General features: G+C 45.1%; 1 protein-coding gene across 2 annotated transcripts in view; it reads left to right on the forward strand.

Moving 5' to 3' along the window:
• The window catches only part of LOC136647670 (cytochrome P450 2J2-like), a 29,159-nt gene extending 7,686 nt beyond the window's left edge, over positions 1 to 21,473 (forward strand). The window contains exons 3-10 of one of the 2 annotated variants that reach the window (XM_066623346.1): positions 1,116 to 1,265; positions 1,775 to 1,935; positions 6,346 to 6,522; positions 8,791 to 8,926; positions 9,449 to 9,636; positions 11,801 to 11,939; positions 14,112 to 14,324; positions 21,437 to 21,473. In XM_066623346.1, coding sequence (XP_066479443.1) covers positions 1,116 to 1,265; positions 1,775 to 1,935; positions 6,346 to 6,522; positions 8,791 to 8,926; positions 9,449 to 9,636; positions 11,801 to 11,939; positions 14,112 to 14,287 — 1,127 coding nt within the window. In that variant the 3' untranslated portion in view covers positions 14,288 to 14,324; positions 21,437 to 21,473. Of the gene's footprint in view, positions 1 to 1,115; positions 1,266 to 1,774; positions 1,936 to 6,345; positions 6,523 to 8,790; positions 8,927 to 9,448; positions 9,637 to 11,800; positions 11,940 to 14,111; positions 17,357 to 21,436 lie in introns of those variants that run through there. The other variant, XM_066623345.1, reaches the window with a different exon arrangement.

A 21,473-nucleotide genomic window follows, 5' to 3' on the forward strand; every position in this document is an offset into this window, starting at 1 on the left:
CCAGGGGAGGACAGGCCCTGAGACAGGCCCTTTTTGTACCATCCCTGTGAGGGAAGGGGAGGGGCCTGACCTACATAAACCTGGAGGCCAGGGTTAACAAGGCAGTTGGGAGTTAGAAGAGGTGGACAGGAGGATCTGCTGACAGCAGCCCCTGCTCCTGACTGGCAAATGCTGCCAACTCAAAGAGGGGGAGCCAGGTGATACAACCCCCCTTTTTTTTGGGAACTAGTCTGAGGCCTCCACAAGGGGGTCCCCCTCGGAAAGGCCAGGTGGGCCCTCCCCTCCCCCCACAGGGAGGCCTCACACCCTCCAACACATAAATTCTCTCCTCAATCCCTCCAAATAATTTCCCCTTCAAAAAAGTTTTTTCCCCCAATATTGATTTTTCTACCATATTCTTCCTTTCAAAAATTCATTCTCTCAAAACTTTCCTTTTCAAAATCCATTCCCCCCTCCTTCCTTTGCAAATCAGTTTTTGCTTCTCAGTCCTTCCTGTTTGGGGGGGGGGAGTGCATCTAAGAGAGATAGTAGTGGAATTGTTTTGCAGCAAAAGAAACTTGAGCTGGAGATCTTGGCTGCGGGGCACCTGGGAGAAGGCAAGTGAATTCTGTACCTTGGTGTGACTACACTTGTGCATAAGGCAAGAAAGTGGGGTAGGTACAAAATATGTTTTGACACAGTGTATTTAAATTATTTTTTCACTTATTTTCCAACCAACACACCATTTCAGGTTCAAGATGTAGCCATCATGCCAAAAGTTTGGAGACACCTTCTCTAATGTAATTAGACCTGGTCTAATGTAATTAATGCAAAAAGCCTGAGTCCTATACTGGTGCAGCCTTCAGTGCATGCCACCCCACAGTCAGCTGGATGTTGTGGGGCACATTTGGGGAGTGGGTGGGTAGTGTGCTGGCTGTGATTCATTCCCCCCCCCCTTTCCACCGCTGGTACCAATAAAGGTACTACTGTTCTATAGTTTTTGGATTTTTTTCCCCTAATACTAGTAAATAAAGCTATTTTTGTAAATTTTGAAATGTGTCCAAAAGTACCCAAACAGAGCAGCCTAAATTGCTTCCAATTAGAATGGGATGTTAATGTTAACCCTTCCCATACAGGACTGCTTGCCTCTAATGGACTTAGCTGGAAACAGCAAAGACGATTTGTTTTAACGACTTTAAGAAACTTTGGCTTGGGAAAGAGAAGTTTAGAAGAACGAATACAGGATGAGAGCAGATACCTGACTGAGGCAATTGGAGATGAGAAAGGTAAGAAGTAGAGCCAATGGCTTGCGCAATTCATACAGTGCCGCTTTAAATGAACAAGGCCCACTGTTATATTGGTTGTGCTATAAAGTTCTAATGGAGGTCTGTCTAGATTTGCAAGACCATCATTTTAGATATGGATGCTTTCTTTTAATTCTGTCTTTGATGAGCACAATCCTTGAACATTTCAAATGCCATCCATGCAATATGGATCTTTCTCCTTTTTGTGTTTGGCAATATTGTATACTGATTGATGCTTCCAGCAATTATGCTGGAAAGCTATACCTAAAGCTCTACAGTTTTCATTAGCAAGTGTCACTCAGGCGGTGAGACTTATTGAGTCTTCAAAGATTCTGTGCTACTCTTGTTTAAGTTACTTGATTTAAATAATGAATAAATACTTTGATAAAAATCCAGTTCAGCTTCCCATACTGTCCTCATGCCCTGTTTTTGTAGAAAGGAAGCCATAAGCAACAAACATCACTACTCTAATACTACTTTTCTTCTTCCAGGGCAACCATTTGACCCTCATTTTCAGATAAATAATGCTGTGTCAAATATCATCTGTTCTATTGTTTTCGGGGACCGGTTTGATTACCATGATGGTCACTTCCAGAACTTACTGCGGATATTGGATGAGGCAATCGTCCTTCAGGGAAGTGTCTGGATCCAGGTACAGCTTCCTTTCTTTCAGGAAAAAAAAATTCACTACATCCTTCTGAAGACTTTCAGAACAAAGGGAGGAAACAGCATGTCTGAATGTCCCCTCATGGTCAGAACTCCTTGCACATGGGAAGTTGGCACATCAAGCAGATTAGTAGGTTAGAATCCTCCTCTCTGTGTCATATTGGCTTTCTAGGAGCAAGGAGCTGGAAGTTTGTTTTAACATGAGGAATATTCAGCTATGATCCCCCATCACACTACAACAGAATAACAGGCAGCCCTATTATTATTATTACTACTAAGAATATTTCTATACTGCTTTTCAACGAGAGGCATTTACAAAATGGTTTATGGAATGAACTAATCAGCCTAGTTCCTGCATCATGCTAAAAATAGAATAACTGAGTAACGTTGGAAAATTTTTCTGTCTGTATACAGAGCTAGAGTTACCGTAGATACTCAGGTATAGTACGTGAAAATTTTGCCAAGTAATCAAGCTCCAATTCTCACTTCGCCTTATCTCCGGGTCAATCTGAAGGCAGAGCCTTTCAACTCTGAACAGGTTCTTTCTCTGCTAAGCTTAGGCAGGCAGCTGGTTAGTTGCTATAGTTACTTTCCTGGGATGTTTCAGCCAAAGTTAACCTCTTATTCCCCTCAATTTCCTTTTGCTGCTGCAACCCGATTCCCTTTTGCAAAGGCTTTGCATTTGGCAGAGGTCTTTTTTTTTTTTCAACACCAGGATGGGATTCCCTTTCCATTTGAAGCAACAATTCCCAGGCTACAATTCAATGCAGCATTACTTAAGAATAACACCCATGGAAAGCAATGGGTCTACTTCTGAGTAAAAAGGATTGCAAATATATGCAGCTGCATATATGCAACTGCATCTCTCTGCTGTGAATTGAATTACACACTCTCAGTTATGTGTTATGGGTTGTATGTTGTATGTAGAGCTTCTGGCTTAACACACCAGACACCTTAAAGGTGGATTTGATTCATGGTTCTCCTGCAGTGGTTGCCAGCCTTTTTCACTTGCATATCCCTTGGCAATAATAAATTGTACCCTTTATATTAGCAAAATGTTTGTAATAATACAAGCCCTCATCTCCTCTCTATGAAAATCCAGACTTCATGTATTCATCACAGTGTTTTCTCTTTTTATCTGTTTGAGGAACAGAAGACTCTGCCTTTGCACTGTTTTGCACCAGAAGTGTGCTGAGAAATTCTGGGTGATTGATCAGTTTACATATTTTGTTTCAGCTTTTTTACTGTGCTGGTTTTCAATCACTGGTTCATAGATGAATTGATGACTAAAAACTAGCTGTTGGTCGGGCTTTCAAAGCCAACTAGCTACCTCCCTTCCTGCCTTGCTGCTCCTTGCAAGGCTTTCTGGAGCATGACCTGCCTTTTTCTGCCATTATTTCATTCTTTTTCAAGTACCCCTAAAGGTCCTGCTGAGTGCCGTTGGGAGTACATGAATCCCAGGTTGGGAACCACTGTTCTACTGGTATGTTGTTTACAGTGCATGGATAGTGTTAACAAAGAGGTGGTGAAGACCAGAATTTAAAAAGAATAAAAATGTATCTTATGATCTTTTACTATGTTTTTAATAAATTAGAGGCTACAGTTCTTAGGTAACAATTAGTGGTAGGTTATTTTTCAGGATCTGGCCTGGGGTAAAATCAGACAAAACTATAGTCAGACACCCCTCTACGTTTAACCCCCGACTTATCCGAGGGTCATAGAAAATTCCATGATTGTTGGCTCAAAAGCTGCCCTCGACTTATCTGTGGGGTCGACTTATAGGCGAATGTCTGCGGTAGTTTATGCTTTGTGCTCAGAATGGGGTTGCTAAGATAAATGATAGTCCCATGATGAGTTCTAATCACACTTGCATGCCCATTAGCTGAAGCCTTCCTGCCAGTACAAGGAGTGACACCCATTGGAACAGTGAGCAGTGCTGGGTGTGGAGGGGATATAACAATGTAGTGGGCAAAGTGGGCGATGGACAGATTGGGCCCAGGAGGGGCAGGATCAGTGGCACCAGTACATGCTGGTGCCTGATCCACCAACACTGGTCAATGTGAACTAGCACCAACCATTTAGCTGGCATGGGTCTGAGTAGACCCATTGTGCAGACTGGAGTTTTCCCTGGGGCAAGTCCCCTTACCCTTACCCTGAGGGAACTTTCCATCTGCTGAATTCCCCTGTGGGATGCAGCACAAGCCACAGTGTGCCGCTGCATCAGTGCAGAGGAACTTAGAAAGGATTGAGCTGCCCATGTCATTTGCTATGGCATCCCCATGCCCACTGCAAGGTACGATTTACAGCAGCGTTTTTCATTCATGTGAAAATCATACACTGGAGCTCTGCCCACTAACCTGTGCTTCCTCCTGCAGCTTGCCAAATTGCATTGCTGGTCTTGCAGGCAGGTGGTGAGGGTCCCATGAGTACCACCAGCTACCACCTAAAGTACCTCTGGTGGGATGATTACCACTGATTGACCAACACAGATCTACAGTTCCTACATTAGAGCTGAGAAGTAAAGAACTCATTGTGGAGGTGCCGTTTGCAGTGGCATCTCTGTGGTGAATAGTTCTGTGAGAGTGTATACAGTATTTGCTTATTTTGTGTAACAGGCTGTCTAAAAGATGTATTTTCTTTCTGCGGGCTTCTTTCCCTTTAAGAACATAAGAACATAAGAACAGCCCCACTGGATCAGGCCAGAGGCCCATCTAGTCCAGCTTCCTGTATCTCACAGCGGCCCACCAAATGCCCCAGGGAGCACACCAGATAACAAGAGACCTCATCCTGGTGCTCTCCCCTACATCTGGCATTCTGACTTAACCCATTCCTAAAATCAGGAGGTTGCGCATACACATCATGGCTTGTACCCCATAATGGATTTTTCCTCCAGAAACTTGTCCAATCCCCTTTTAAAGGCGTCTAGGCTAGACGCCAGCACCACATCCTGTGGCAAGGAGTTCCACAGACCGACCACGCGCTGAGTAAAGAAATATTTTCTTTTGTCTGTCCTAACCCGCCCAACACTCAATTTTAGTGGATGTCCCCTGGTTCTGGTATTATGTGAGAGTGTAAAGAGCGTCTCCCTATCCACTCTGTCCATCCCCTGCATAATTTTGTATGTCTCAATCATGTCCCCCCTCAAGCGTCTCTTTTCTAGGCTGAAGAGGCCCAAACGCCGTAGCCTTTCTTCATAAGGAAGGTGCCCCAGCCCCGTAATCATCTTAGTCGCTCTCTTTTGCACCTTTTCCATTTCCACTATGTCTTTTTTGAGATGCGGCGACCAGAACTGGACACAATACTCCAGGTGTGGCCTTACCATAGATTTGTACAACGGCATTATAATACTAACCGTTTTGTTCTCAATACCCTTCCTAATGATCCCAAGCATAGAATTGGCCTTCTTCACTGCCGCCGCACATTGGGTCGACACTTTCATCGACCTGTCCACCACCACCCCAAGATCTCTCTCCTGATCTGTCACAGACAGCTCAGAACCCATCAGCCTATATCTAAAGTTTTGATTTTTTGCCCCAATGTGCATGACTTTACACTTACTGACATTGAAGCGCATCTGCCATTTTGCTGCCCATTCTGCCAGTCTGGAGAGATCCTTCTGGAGCTCCTCACAATCACTTCTGATCTTTACCACTCGGAAAAGTTTGGTGTCGTCTGCAAACTTAGCCACTTCACTGCTCAACCCTGTCTCCAGGTCATTTATGAAGAGGAAATTTATCAATTTCCCTTTGAGAGCAGTGTGATGTTATGGTAAAACAGAGCAGTGTTTTTATTTAGATTCATTTTTAAACCTTGCTTACAATACTCATACTCTACAATACAATACAATACTCTCGATAACAATATTGACATGGAAGTTCTGGAAGTAAAAAACCAATCTCTCAGAAATTGAGAACCTGGAGTTCCAGAGGGACTCTTACTATCATGTTATGAAGTAGAACTCCTTTAGGATTAGTGGTGTTGGGGAGGAGATGCAATTTTAGAGAAAGTAATGAGGGGTAGAATTTGTTGTGAGTAAAGGAATAAGTTAGAAGTTGAAAGTTGGGAAGTGGGCAGTTGGTCAGTAAGAGAGAGAGGAGAGAGGTCCGACAAAACCCTCATGCAAACAGAAAATGAGCTGTGAGGAACCAAACAGAAAAATTCTGCTTGAATAGCAATTGGCTTGATTATATTGTTACTACTTCAAATGGAGTTCAAGTGTTGCCTTGAAGGTACCAGGGAGAGGCTAAAGAAATCCCTCACATAATGGGAGTGGGCTGGAGAGTTCAGCAAATCAATACTTCTCTGGCTAAGGACACTTCACCTCTTCAATGAGGTTCTCCAGAAGTTCTAATGATTTCCCCTCTGCACTACATAATCTGGGTTTTTGTTTCCTCAGCTTTATGATATATGTCCAGCCATAATGAAGTACCTACCAGGACCTCATCAGACTGTCTTTAAAAATTGGGATCAGTTGAAAAGCTTTGTGAAAGAAATGATTGAAAAGCACAAAGAAGATTGGAATCCATCGGAAACCAGAGATTTCATTGATGCATATCTTAATGAAATGGCCAAGGTAATGAATGGGTAATTAAAACTAGTTTCTTAAGAAACAAACTCTAGACTTGTCAACTGATTTGTCTAAGCCTTCTGTGGCTTATTTCCTCATTGCTACTATTTACTCTGGTTGAATTCAGTGAGTGACTGTGTATATGCATGTGTGTATTGGCATATGAAATCATATGCTTTCTAAAAGGCAGATAATCCTAATTTCACCACTGGTCTAACTTGTTAGAGAGCTTTTGAAGAGTTCACATGACTAAAGTATGTTGCTTTATAGAGACATCAGATGATCTACCATAACCTTTCCTGTCCTCTGAATCCAGTCTCTGTGGGTATGAAATCTAGATCAGAAATCATTGTTCGGATTGTGAGCAGAATCTGGTTATCTCCTTCTCCTGCATCCTAAGTCTGAAGAAACACCAGAGACAGTGGCATACCTAGAGGGGGGAAAGCAGGGCGAATGCTCCAGGTGCTGCACTGGGGGCACTGCTGTGACCTGCCCCCCTCCCCAGGTATGCCAAGAACCGCACCAATAGTTGGTGCAGTTCCTGGTCATGTCTAGGCCACCCCCTCTACCCCCCTTCAATGAAAGGGGAGGTGGATGGTCCTTAGGATGGTGGGAAGCGGTTCACACCTCCTCTGATTTTGGAGGAAATGCATGCCACCTCTGTAGCTCTGACAGAGTGTTTCATGCCACTTAGAAGCAACTCTAAAGGCTTCACTGGAGCATTTTGGCGCTGCTTAAAGCGGCACCCAGGAGGCGAGTGCCACCCGCCTTCTGGAAGCAGCGCTAGCCTGTCCTGATGGCGATATCGTCACCACAATTACTTCCATGCGGCTGCCTCCTCCGTTCCTCCTTTGAAAAATGGGAAAAGGCAGCCCAAGCCCAGACGGAGCCTTCCATGCCACTTGTAAGTGGCATGAAGGGCTCCACTGGAGTGCTTTGGGGCAGCTGGAAGTGGCGCCTGTGACATGCAAGTGCTACTTCCAGGAAGTGGGAGGTGCTCGCCTTCTGGGCGTCTCAACCAGCTGTCCCAAAGCACTCCAATGGAGCCCTTCGCACTGCTTACAAGTGGCACAGAAGGCTCTGTTGGGGCCTGAGAAGTGGTACGCGGCTCCTCCATAATTGGAGGAGGCATGCACCTCTTCCATGCCAATCTGAAGGACACCTCTCCCCTTTAAGGGTGGCGGGAAGCAGCCTCCCAAACTGCAATGGGTCTCCTTGAGGCCAAAGTCTGAGGAGGGGGCTGGGAGACTTTAGGAAAGGGGGATAGGATCTGATGCATGCCATCTCCTCCACATCCAACCCCTCCCACAGATTCCCTGCCCCATTATGCCCAGTTTTCTTTCCTCTCTGCCTCTGTTCCAGCCCACCCCCTCCCACCTCTCTTACAGATTTACCTGCTCCAGTGGACGGTGGGAGAGTCATCACCAGAAGTCATCAGTCTTTCTTTGCTAGAACTACCCTTTGCTTAATTTAAATGCCAGCTTGAGGCTGCAATCCTATCCACACTTTCCTGAGAGTAAGCCCCAATGAAGTCAGTAGGACTACTGAGTAGACAAGCATAGGATTGTGCTGAAAGTAATTCTGAAGGCTGTTGATGGGGCCCAATCCTATTGGGTCTGGCGTTGACACACTGCTGGCCTGACTGTCGCAAAAAGTGCCGTAAGGTGCTTTTGCACCAAAGCGACAGATGCACCTCTGGCGCCGCACCCAGTGACAGTCAGCGTAGGGCCACAGTGTTGGAGCACAAGTGGCGAGGGCTTCCAGCAGTAAGTTGTACCACTGGCTGGCGACAGAGCATTTCAGAGTGAGGGGAGAGCAGAGGGGGCAGAACTGGGCTGAGGGCCTGGGAAGAGATGAATGGGCCTGGGAGGGGGGCGGAGACAACAGCAGGCTGTGCCACTGCAGCCTACCCCCCCAGGCCAGGAAACACAACACAGGTCTCCTTGAATCTGCGTCCACACAACAGCAGGTGCAATTCTGAAGAAACCCATGGGGGCTGTCTGGCTGCTACACAGGATAAGGGAATGTAAGTTCCTTTACGCCGAGGAGACCTGGCAGTGTTTCCCTGGCCCCACTGGATACAGCAGTCACCATTTTGACGGTGCTGTAGCCCTGGACACTAGAGAAGCTTAGAATTGGGCTGTCCATCTATTTGAAGTTGAATCCTTGAACTAGATGGATTGCAAAGGCCTTCGATCTCACTATGTTCACTTGATGTTGAGATATTTAGTGACAGTTTAACTCACTGGTACATTTGTGGGTTTAATTTTAAAGGATGGTGCTGCTTCCAGTTTCCATGAACAAAACCTTTTAATTTCAACACTCGATCTGTTTTTTGCTGGAACAGAAACAACTTCTTCAGCCCTGCGCTGGACTTTACTGTATATGGCACTTCATCCAGAAATTCAAGGTGGAATTGTAACACTCAGTCTTTCATTAATGTATATTTCCCAATACAATCTGTAACATTGCTTCATTAAAATGACTCTTTGCCTCCAATCTCAATGATATTCTATAATTATTCTATATTAGAATATAGTATAATGCATATTACAATATTTTATTCTGTAGTAATTGTGCATAATTTTGTTGCATTCAACAATTCTCCTTAACCACAACGCATATTCAAATATCATGTGCTTTGTTGAACAGACTTGTTTCCCTTTGTTTTGCATGCTTAACTTCCAGTTAAGGAATATGAAGCATGATGCATTTGCATATTTAGAAGATGCACATGGAATGTAAAGGTTTCTTTATGTTTCTTCTTGTAGGGAAAGGGCCCTCTCTTGGGGAAATGAAAAATGAGCAGGTTTATTTACCATTGTGCAAACTGTACATTCACCATAATTTAATTTAAACTGTACCACCTTTTGTAATGAAGCCTTGTATGTCAGACTGTTCAGTTTGTTTTTCTTGTATTGTTACTTTGTAGCAAGAGTTCACAGTGAAATAGACTCTGAGATTGGCCAGTCCCGCCAACCAAGAATGGAGGACAGAGACAGCATGCCTTATACCAATGCGGTTGTTCATGAAGTTCAAAGAATAAGCAACGTTGTGCCTTTCGGTGCTCCGCGGATGACAACCAATGACACCGAACTGGCTGGGTTTCGTATACCCAAAGTAAGGATCTAGTGGGGGGTAGACAGATCAGTCTTTTGCTTACTTATAACTTCTCTCTGAAATTTATTTCCAACTTCAGTTTCAATTTGAACCTATAGCTAGGTCTGAAACTTGCTGGTGGCTTCCATCTCCAGTATCTCGTGCTTCTCAAACCTCAGTCTAGCTGGTATCACATTTTGGAAATGTTTGAAAACCATTTAGGAAACCATTTAGGTCTTTGTAAAGTAGAGGCATCGCATAAGAATAATGGAAGAAACTGGCCCCAGCCAAAACGTATCTTCGCTCTGTAAGTCAGTGGATATAGTTGGGCTTTAATGGTTAATATAGGCATTCCCTGGGATCTGCAGAGGATAAGCTCCTGCTGGCACTGTGAATAACAGAAACTGTGGATAGTGGTGAACCCTACTGAAATTCCCATCAACACACTCACAATTCATCTCCCTTCATTTCCAAAGCCTTGCAAAATGCAGACTAGCTAGCTGCTACAGCAGTGGTTCCCAACCTTTAGGAGGTCAGGGACCCGTAAGGCAAGCCTATAGGTAGGCTGCAGCCACAAAACAACAGCTGCCTACTCTGCCATTAGTCTGTGGAACTCCTTGCTCCAAGATGTGATGATGGTGTCTAGACTAGATGCTTTTAAAAGGGTTTTGTAGAAATTTTTGGAGAAGTCCATCACAGCCACAGTGTGACTAACAGCCCCATTCTAGGCATGTCTACTCAGAAGTAAGTCCCATTGTAGTCATTGCAGCTTACTCCAAGGTAAGCATGCATAGGATTGCAATCTGAGGAGATAGGGGAACTGGCCAAGTGTGGGGTGGGGGAGGGCTCCCCATGGACAAAGCTGCTGCTGCTCTCTGAGGAGGAAAAGTCAGGGGTTACACCTGCTGTACTTGGCTACGGTGGTGCCTGTTCTGCAACTTCTGGAATGGCTTCTCCCCAGGTGGGCAGCTTGCAGTAAGTCAGCAGAGATGCTGCCTGTTTCCCTCTCCAAAAGGGGTGCAAAAACCTGGTTGCCTGAATCCCTTGCTCCAGCCCTGGGCGTTAGAAAAGCACATCCAGGGGGCCCAATCCTGCCAACTGGCTGGGAGTTGAGCATATTGTTTCTCCCCTCTCCTGCTGCCACACTGCCTCCAACTCCCTTCCTCTGTGTTTCCTGGCCAGCTGGAGTCTGCACTCCCAGGGAAATCACATCCAGAGAAACCCACTCCCAGGGAAACCCCCCCCCCCAGCAGTCAGCCAGCGATGCCTTTGGGAGCCTGCTCCTTTTCCTCCTCCTCCTCATTACTCCCATTCCTCCCCCTTCTCAGGCCCCTCTCCTTCCCCCTCTGGCCCCCCTTCCTAACCCTGGCCCCACTCCTCTGGCCCCCCTTCCTCCTCTCGCCCCCTGTCCGCCCGCAAAAGGGACTTCCCAGGCTGCCTGGAGTCCTGATCTGACTCCTGAGAAACCAGGCTGCCAGGGCTCACCTGAAGGCACAGGGTCAAGGAATGGAGGCAGTAGGCTGGAGCAGTGGGCGACAGGGCACCTCTCCTCTGCATGCAGCTGAGCCATGAGGCTGCACAAACGTGTGCGCTCCTTACAAAGCGCCTGCGCTTCACTTTTTTGCTTGTCTGGGCACTCACAGACAAGGAGGGAAGGGAGGTGGAGGGGGGAGGCAGGAGAAGGAGAGAGGCTATGCTCTCATTGGCTCTGAGGTGCTCTGATTGGCTGCTTCTGCTGCAGAGGCCTTTTTTCTGCCTTGAAGGGCATTTTTTTTCTTTTTTCACCAGACACGTCGCGGATCACCTTGGGGGATGCTGCGGACCGCCAGTGGTCCGCGGACCATGGGTTGGGAACCCTAGAGCTAGAGGAACGCTACAGGAGGCAGCAGTGAGAACGCTAATAGGAAGCGGAGTTCCCTCCCACTGTTTCACTCTGGTAGCATGCCTCTAGCAGTGGCCAGTCCAGGTACTCCCTGCATCCTTCAGGATCTGAAGAAAAAGCTGTGTTTGGCAAAGCATTTGCAAATGAAAAGAGGTGAGTCATGAGTGCAACTAGGGGGGATTTAAGAACCATGGATGTGAAAACTGCAGATATCGGTGATGCCTGTACTGTATTGTAGTTTTTCAGTTTACTAGGGGTTCTCTGATATGTTTATATACTTCTCTGTTTCTTCTTCTTTGGCAGAAAACCATTGTAGCTGCCAACTTGTCATCCGTATTTCTTGATAAGGAAGAGTGGGAAACCCCTGATGTCTTTAACCCTAGCCATTTTCTGGAAAATGGTCAATTCAAGAAGAAGGAAGCATTCATACCCTTCTCTGCAGGTAACAGTTAGTGGATTGCCTACAAATGCTGTGCAGGGTGGGAACTTGAGTCAGGTGACTAGTCCGAGTCACGAAAAGCAGCATTTTTTTGCTGACTCGTGTACACTCGAGGACTCAGCACAACACTTGGGTCAATGGCCCCTGGTTCGACATGCAGACTCAAGTCTGTGTCTGGGTGTGCATTACTTTTTCTGTGTCATGAAAAACCTTGTGCGACCATCATGCAGACCAGGCGAGCAGCAGCGAAGTTCCAGCCAGGAAGCAGGGAAGAATTAATGTTTGCTTTTGCATCTGAGCAGGAGGGGGAAGCGGGAGCAGGCTCTCTTGCCCATCTCTGAAGGAACCTGTGGTCACTGGATGAAGAATGGGCGTTCTGATTTTATTGCTTTGGATGAGGGGGCAGGAGAAGGAGCCCAAAGGCATTCTTGCCTTGGAATGGGCTGGAGAAGCTCAGGGAAAAAGGAGATGGGGAATCGGGGGGGGGGGGAGGATGTTCGTAGAGATCACGTTTTCCAGTTGCATGGCTCTTGTGAGCTCTGTTGTTACTTGGGGGGGGGCAAGAAAACTCCACTGAATAATTGGTGCAAATGAGACTGTTTCTACCTACAAAGGATTGGGTTGTCCTGGTAAACTTTGCAGCTGCTGCGTGTGATGCTCCTCCCTCTTGCTACGTCTGTCCCCCTCTCACACAGTCTGCCCCAACCCCTTCCGCCCTGTTTACAGATGGGATGGAGAACCAGGGAAGTGTTTAAAGAGAGCGCGCGCACAGAAAGAGACAGCAGAAACTGTTCCCCCCCCCCGCATCTGATACATGTATTGAAAGACTTGTGACTTGAGTTGCGAAAACTATCTGGGCGACTCAGAAAATGCCCATTAGGACTTGTTTTTGACTCAAGTCATTGGGGGCGGAGATTTGTGACTCAAGTCAAACCATGTGGGATTTTACCCTTCCCTGATGCTGAGTCAGGCACAAGCTGTGGAGAGTCTCTCCCCTGATTTCCAGTATGTCTGCAATGTTGGTTACTCATGAAGCAGGTACTATAGAGCAATAGGTGCTCTAAGTGTGACCTGGTACACAATTTGCTCCATGGGAACCTGCCTTCATCCAGCTGTAGGGATTACATGCCAAGTTAATATTAGTTTGAAACTAATATTAATTGGATATCTGTGTGTCCATGCTTAATGTTGTAACATCTCCAAATGCTTGGAAATTAGAAGGGAGGCAAGGAATGTAAGTCAACATTCTGAAATGCCCCCAGCTGTTAAGTGCCCCCACACTACAGGAAATGGAGTCCCAACCCTTCATGAGTTCAACATGTTACATCTTTTTTCACTTCCTCTGTTTCACTCAATACACAACTCCTATCTGGTTCAGTCAGCATTTAAATTGCTACCTTTTTCAGCAAGATACATGAGGAATAGGAAAGGAGCAATTCTTTCCCAAGCATAACTTACATGCATTTTTCTAAGAAAAATAATCATTTTAAACTTTTGCCAGATTTCTGTTTTGTATTTGATTGTTAGTACTCAATGGGAAAATGTATGGAAAGAAGCAGCCTTGACATAACAGTATATTTATTCCTTGTCCTGTGGTTTCCAAACATACTTAGATCTGGCAACTTACTCCACTGTACAATTTAAAATGTGATCTTCTATTGCTACCAATGCACACCTATTTAGTAAGAATGTCATGAGTGAAATCCAATAGCGCATTCATATGTCAGCAGTACGCCCTGTTGTGTTGTGGGGCTTCCTCTCAGGGAAGTGTTTATAGAATGACTGTCACAGCAGCCACCTCTTCTAGCAAGGTTTATTAGAGGTTTCTTGGATGCTGTGGAGCAGTGATTCTCAAAACTGTTAGCACTGAGAAATGCTAACCAGGGAAAAAAAGCTTCTCTTCACCAGCCACTTAAGCCACTGTGTCTATAATGGTGCTCCTCTCAGTTAACAGGTTGTTTAACCTTTGATGTACATAGAATAATGTGCCCTGACAGTTTTGCCAACCACCCAAAACTGGGTTGTGACCCACTGGTGGGCCACAGTTCCACAGTTTGAAAACCACTGCTGTGGGGTATGAAGCAATAGTTACCCTGTGCGACCTCTTGTCATTTAACCACAGTTAATTGCATCAAAAACATTTGCTAACATGGCTATTCCCCCCCCCTTTTCTAGGAAAACGAGCTTGTCCTGGAGAGCAGCTGGCTAAGATGGAGCTTTTCCTTTTCTTCACTGCCTTACTGCAGAAGTTCACTTTCCAGGCTCCCCAAAATGTGAAGCTAAATTTGGACTACAGAGTGGGCATTACGTTGTCCCCCCAGCCATACCAGATATGTGCACATCCTCGTTAAGCGAAACACATCTGTCATTGCTCTTACTAGAATTAAGGTTATCTGACAATATCCTCCATTGTTCAGTTATGAGAGCCTAATTTTGAGATCTGTGTCAATGATTGGGTGACCTGCTTTGTTAGCCTTATTCCTTCTGTACTCATCCTGCAGTTCAAGAGGCCTGTTATGTGAAAACAGAACTATGTAGCTAGTCTTTTGAAACTCTTGTTCCCAGCCATTTGCATACATAATCCCAACCAAAGCAGGATCAGATGGAGATTCTCATTTTAAAAATAAAAACAGGATAACATGTGCTAGTCTGATCATTAAGGGCTCAAGTCATGGGCCGTGTACTCTCTACCATCCTCTTTGAGGTCTCTTACATTTTGAATTTACCACAAAGAATGATTAGGTCAGTGTAACCGCACATTATGTACTTCAGTTTGCTAATTGAACTGTTCCTGAATTTGATTTTAAAAAAACAGACAGCACAATCCTATGCATGTCTATTCTACAGTAAATCTCATTGTGTTCAGTGAGATTTACACACAGGAAAGTATGTATAGAATTGCAGCCTGAGTTTGATAATTAATTGGAATTTCCCTCATTGTTTATGCTTCACCTCACATGTTGGAAGCTCCTTCTGGAACAGTGTAAGGCCTTAACTCAATTTCCAGTTATTTATGTTGTGTGAAAGAAAAATCATCCATAGTGGTTACTGCTAATGCAGGCTATTGAAATTCTGTACTCTGTGGTATTCTGACCACAGAAATTTTGTGGTATTTCTGACCACAGAAAAATGGCTCTGCTGTTACTAAGGAACTGCTATTAATTCCATGAACTGTTCTTGTATTGTTATGATTTTTGGGGGAAGGTAGCAAATATATCTCCTCTAAGGATGCAATCCTAACCTCTTAAGTGCTTTCCAGCACTGGCATAGCGGTGCCAATGGGACGTGTGCTGCATCCTGCAGTTGGGTGTCACTCACGGAGGCCTCCTCAAAGTAAGGGAATGTTTGTTCCCTTACCTCAGAGCTGCATTGTCCTTATGTCAGTGCTGGAAAGCACTGACATAAGGGGTTAGGACTGCACCCTTAGTCATAGAAGTCTCAGTATATCATCCTTAAAAAGCGCAACTTTTAGAGTCCTGCTATAAATTTTAGAATTCCAAAGATCTTCAAAAATATGTTAAACGGAAGCTACTTTGTATAAATAGCAATCTGTTTTTTCCCTTTGGGAAAGTTTTTCCATTTGCTTATCCCATTTCTCCCACCTGTTCCTGGAGTCTCAGTTTTCTTCAATTTGTTTAGAAGCAGTGGCTTAAAAAAATAATAATTTCTGCTTATAGCAAAATAAGCAGTTGTTCACTATCTTGTTCACTCCTTGTTGTTCACTATCCATCACTGGAACCATTCTCTTGTAACTTATTGCAATACAAAAGGCTGACTTATATATTTGAATATGTCTGCCCTACACATTTACCAGTTTAGCTTACCAATCTCATGGTACTCCCCTTAGAGCCCAATTCTACTGGTGGGTGTTGTAAAAGCGCCAGACATAAAGCTCTCAAACAGGCTGTTATCAAAAGATCCACTTTTTAAATTTCCCCTTTTAAAATTCATATTATTCATTAACAGCCTAATAGGAGTTGGAGGCTGTTTGGTGTCTCTGCCAGAAGGGCCACATGCTTGAGATGGACAAGTACCGTCAATGCCCACTACCTGCAAACCACCACAGGTTGCAAATTTGTACGTATGAAACCCCAATGATCCCATAGGATCCAGACCAGGGGTTTAGATGGTTGGGGGGGGGGTGACTTACCTGCTGCTGACATTGAAAGCACTCTGTGCTGGTCTATGTGGTTGCAGGGCACCATTTTGAATGCCCCTGATGCATGCAGGAACTTCCTCAAGGCAGCAGAGACATTCTAAACAGCACCTGCAATTGGAGCGGGAAAGCCTTGCTTTCCCCATCCACTTGAACACGCTTTGTGCCAATTGGGGGCACAATTATAAATGTCCCTGCTGCCTCTGGAAGGTTGTTTCTGCAGAAGTGATCGCAAACAGTGAGACCCTCCTTGCAAATGGCCAGGGCTGGTCTCAGTCTTGCTCCTCACAGATACGTGAACTCATATATGCTGAGGACTGACTGTACGTAAAGAGCATATTGGAACAAGACAGACATCTGTGCCTGGAAAAATACTTGTGATATGTACACGACTGACATTTGGACTGTAATTAAGGCCACATTGCTTAATTAATTGCTGTAATTAAGGCCACAGGTTGGACTCTACAAAATATTGTATTTTTATAAATATACATTTTGTTCCTCAAAGAACTGGCAGAAAGAGCATTAATGCAAGTGGATGAATATGTAGAAACCTCCCCTTTGTGGAAAATTCTGTGATACTTCACGTGTCCATGTTTTAATAGCAGACCTTTGACAGAAAGATCTACACTTATACTGGAACTGCGGCTGGAAGATTTTGTTTATTACATTTCTGCCCAACATTGCATATACGGAACAGGGACCACATGTGTAAACCTGTGTGCTGGGCAAAACTGGGTTAACAAGCCCAAAATTGGCTTTTTAAAAGTTAGCTTCCTGTTTTCTGTAATGGTCACAATTGCAAAGTAGATTTAAGTGTGTTTAATAACCATATCATGTCAGGCCTTTGGCATCCCAGGCCCTGAGTTGTTGTAAGCCAGGATGTGGCAGGAGGGGCCTCGATGTCCAGGCTTGGTATGAAATGCAAGCATTGGAACAGCAGCACTGTATATGTGCGTGATTAGCAATCAACTGCACCTGTGTTAGGTAGGAGCCATGTGACCTGGGAGGATGTGTGCAGAGTAACACAGGTTGTGGTGGAGTGGTGCAGTGAACCACTGAACAGCCAATCAGAAAGGGTCACAAGACAGTCTTGTGACGATGAGGTCACAACTATTCTGATTGGCTGGCCCCAGTATATATGAGGGCAAGAACAGACACCAAGTGTGGGTTGCTGTGGTGGAGTTTCTGTGTGTTGTGCTGCTGGTTTGTTCTGTGACTTGGACTGCTTATTGTGACTGTGCCTTGCTGTATCCCTGACTCCTGGACCGTTTAACTGACTACTCTTCTGCCTGCTCCTTTACCAATACATGCTTCTGCAACAAACAAGCCTGTGCCTGCTTCTTTGGCTCTGTTTGGATCGCCTGTTTCTTGTGCTATCTCCCTGCGCTCCTGTGCCAGTCTGCTATCAGGAAGGCAAGGGCTATCCTCCCCTGCTGCCCTGACAATAACCATAGGCTGCAATCCTATACCCATGTACCTAAGAACAAGACCCATTAAACTCAATGTCTACTTTTCAGTAGACATGCATAGGATTGTCCTGTTAGGTTAGAATAAATCCCACTGAATACAATAGGATAGCAGTTCTGAACCTGTGGTCATGACCCACTAGTGGATTGCAACCAAATTTTTGATGGGCTGTGAAACTGACTAGCTCAGTGGTTCTCAAACTCTCTAGAAAAGTTTGAGAGCCACTAAGTTCTTGTGTGGGCAGGAGGGGGGAGGCAGCAGGGGCGGGGGAAGGCAGTGACACGTTCCCCAGGATCGCGCCACTCAGGGGGGCTGCAGGGGCTTGGGTACACATACCCAAGCCCCTGCAGCCTCACTGGGGTGCGGGGAGCCCGGCGCAACCTGCAGCAGGGCTCCCCGCAGCACTGAAAGTAGATGCGGAGCAATCGCGCCCCACCTCCCCAAAGCAGAAGTAGAGCGCGATCGCTCCGCATCTACTTTCACTGCTGTGGGGAGCCCTGCTGCAGGTGGTGCTGGGCTCCCTGCACCCCCGGGAGCCTGCAGGGTCTTGGGTACATGTACCCAAGCCCCCACAGCCCCCCTGAGTGGCTCGATCCTGGGGATTGCACCGCTGCCTCCTCCCTGCCTCCAGGCTGCCTCCACCCCTTAAGGGGGCAGGGGCCAGACCCGCAGGCTGGGGCGTCGTAACACCCCAGTTTGAAAAGCCCTGGACTAGCTGATAGCTGATAAGGAAAATATATTGAGTCACATGGAAACAAACATGGAGCAGCACATGTGCATTTACTCATGAGTAGGCAACCATGTCTCAGGCCACTTTGAAGGCAGCCTAAGGGGAACACAATACCAGTGGGATGGACCAGATCCGATGAATGCAGGCCCCCAAATACTCTTGAGAACAAAGTCCCACCCTCCAAGCTGACAAGGAAAATGGACTGAGCCTTATGGAAAGCAAAACTAAACCACATGTGCACATTTACTCATGGGTGGGCAAATGTGCCTTGGCTCTTATTAAAGGCCAGAAGAAGGGGAACACAAAGCCACCAGAATGGTTCTGACTTGAACTGGAACTCAGCACACACTCCAGCAGGTGCTGTCCCCCACTTAGTAAGAAGGTACACCCAGGGCAGCCCAACCTGATCCACATCAATCTGTAGATATGTGACCCATGGATATGGAGCCCCCTTGTTCACATAACATTTATTTGCAAAGCATGCAATTCTGAAGTGAATTGTAGCCAATTAATTTATTTTGGATAAATTACCATTTCAGGTTCATTTTTATCATGAATGCAATACACCTATTGGATTACAAGAGCAAAAAGAAATGTACTCATTTCTGTGAAAAAAAAATCATTAAAATGAAAATTTATATTTAAGAACAGGCTATCAAACTGCAATTGCAAGTTTAAACCACATGAGAGCACCCTTTGCACATTAGCTTGCAACGTCTAGCATTAAAGCAGTCTTCTTAAACTGTGGGTTGGGACCCACTAGGTGGGTTGCGAGCTAATTTCAGGTGGGTCCCCATTCATTTCAATATTTTATTTTTAATATATTGGAATTGATGCTACCATGGCATGTGACTGCGTTTGGGGAAATGGTACAGGCCTGTACTTTTAAACAAGCTACTATGAATATTCTTTTAACAATGATGGTAAATGGCACTTAATCCTGGGTAGGATTGCAGCCTAGAATTGTTAAAAATTTTCCTGCTTGATGATGTCACTTTTGGTCATGACATCACTTCCGGTGGGTCCTGACAGGTTCTCATTCTAAAAAGTGGATCCTGGTACTAAATGTTTGAGAATCACTGCATTAAAGAATGGGAATTGCTAATGACTGATCATGTTCAATTCCTAATTAATGAATGCTGCTTTTATGATGTTTAAAAGTGAAACTGTTGAAGGCCCTATTTATCAAGTGAAAAGGATTACAAACCAGAGAAGCTGCTAGCCGTTTCCTGCTTGGAACTGCTTGGAGAATATGGGGAGGGGGGACTTACAATGTTTGGATGGTAAAAGTACCCAATTTCTAGACAGGTGTAGACCAGAACACTGGACGCTGCAAATACAAAACGTCATGCTAACAAGAAGGACCAAATTGTGAAAGATTTTTTTTTCTGATCTGCCTTAATTTAAATCATGTTCCTCATACCCCACAAACATCCATTACACTTGTGATTATCAGCTGCTGCAAGGCAGCTTCAAAACCCAAAGATAGGATAGACAAAAAGGGGCCAAGATTTATTGGAAGTGGGCAAATTCCCCGAGCAGAAATCTCTCTTTCACACTAATAGTTAAAGCCTAACCCTATTTATTTGGAAGCAACTCCCACTGATACCAACTGGATTATGTCCAAGTAAAGCATTGCAGTATTGACAACAAGGAAATTTAAGATTCATTTTATTTGTTATTGGATTAAGAAGGGCAGCCCAACTATACCTCCCCCGACCCAATGCGGCTGCCTCTGCAGCATGCATGCATGCAAATGTGTGCTCACTCATATGCATCCAGTCTCTTACTTCACTCCTTTCATTGTTCTTTTCCAAAAAAAAAAAAAAAAAGCAAGTGCAGGTGAGTAGATAAGGAACTAGATCACCACTGCCTGCATGGTTTTTTTCAGGCACAGGCAGAAGCAAAAACCTCCAGTCATGTGGCAGAGCATGCTGTGAGAACAGTTCACCAAATGAATTTTAATCAGACTCAGGTTCTTTGCACAGTGCTACAATACGGAACTAGAATCTACACAGAGGCCACAGAAATTCAAAAACGTAAAAACAATATCAACAGAAAAGAGGCTCTCAGTATTAGCAAAGCCCGACTTCCAGCACTCAAATACACTGAAATAAAAAACTTTGACGAGAGACCTACATGGCAATGATGAACAGGGGAAGAGTGTTAGTATGACTTTAACAATTCAAGCAGAAACTGGCAGTGAAGCTGGTGGCCAGCTAACAGTTGAGAGGACACAAATTCTTTATAACCTGTGAAGATGCTTTCCACTGCTGAAAGTGAAATGTTGGGACTAGATCCTACAGTGTACTTTAATCCATGGTTTAAAGCAGGGGTGCCCAAACCCTGGCCCTGGGGCCATTTGCAGCCCTTGAGGCCTCTCAATGCAGCCCTCTGGGAGCCCCTAGTTTCCAATGAGCTCCTAGCCCTCCAGAGATTTGTTGGAGCCCACACTGGCCCGACGCAACTGCTCTCAGTGTGAGGGCAACTGTTTGACCTCTCAAGTGAGCAGTGGGATGAGGGCTCCCTTTACGGCTTGTTGTTTCACGTCTGTGATGCAGTAGCGGCAGCAAAGGAAAGGCCAGCCTTGCTTTGTGCAAGGTCTTTTATAGGCCTTGAGCTACTACAAGACCTTCATTCATTCATATAAGTTAATCTTTAATATATTCATTTATGTAAACGTATGTAAATTTATTCAAATTTGAAATGAAAATTAATTCTTTTTTTTCCCTGGCCCCCGACACAGTGTCATAGAGATGAAGTGGCCCTCCTGCCAAAAACTTTGGACACCCCTGGTTTAAAGACTTGGAACACATTTCGTGTTTTGGACATTTTCAAATTGACTGTTCCAAAACGTTCCTGACATCTGGTTCCTTTTGAAAATAGGAGGGCAACGTTCCAATTCCGAACATGAACCCTCTTTCTTTGGTTTAGAAATACCGAAGAAGGGAAATCCTCTTTCTACTTAGAGTTTTGAGAGCAACCTTCATTGGTCCTCTTTGTGGGTGTGACCACCCTGCAAAATTTGCCCTAGTTTTCTGCCTCATCATCAGGTAGCAGCAGCCTGGATAATTGCAACAGTTTCACAGAAAGCAGGCGCAGATTGCATTTACTGGCTTAGAATTATTTCCTCTTCATCAACAGCAGTCGGGTCTATCTTGGCAAGGCAGGCCAGGAATCC

This window comes from Tiliqua scincoides, chromosome 4 (genome assembly GCF_035046505.1).
Source record: "Tiliqua scincoides isolate rTilSci1 chromosome 4, rTilSci1.hap2, whole genome shotgun sequence".
In the NCBI taxonomy this organism is placed as follows: Eukaryota; Metazoa; Chordata; class Lepidosauria; order Squamata; family Scincidae; genus Tiliqua; species Tiliqua scincoides.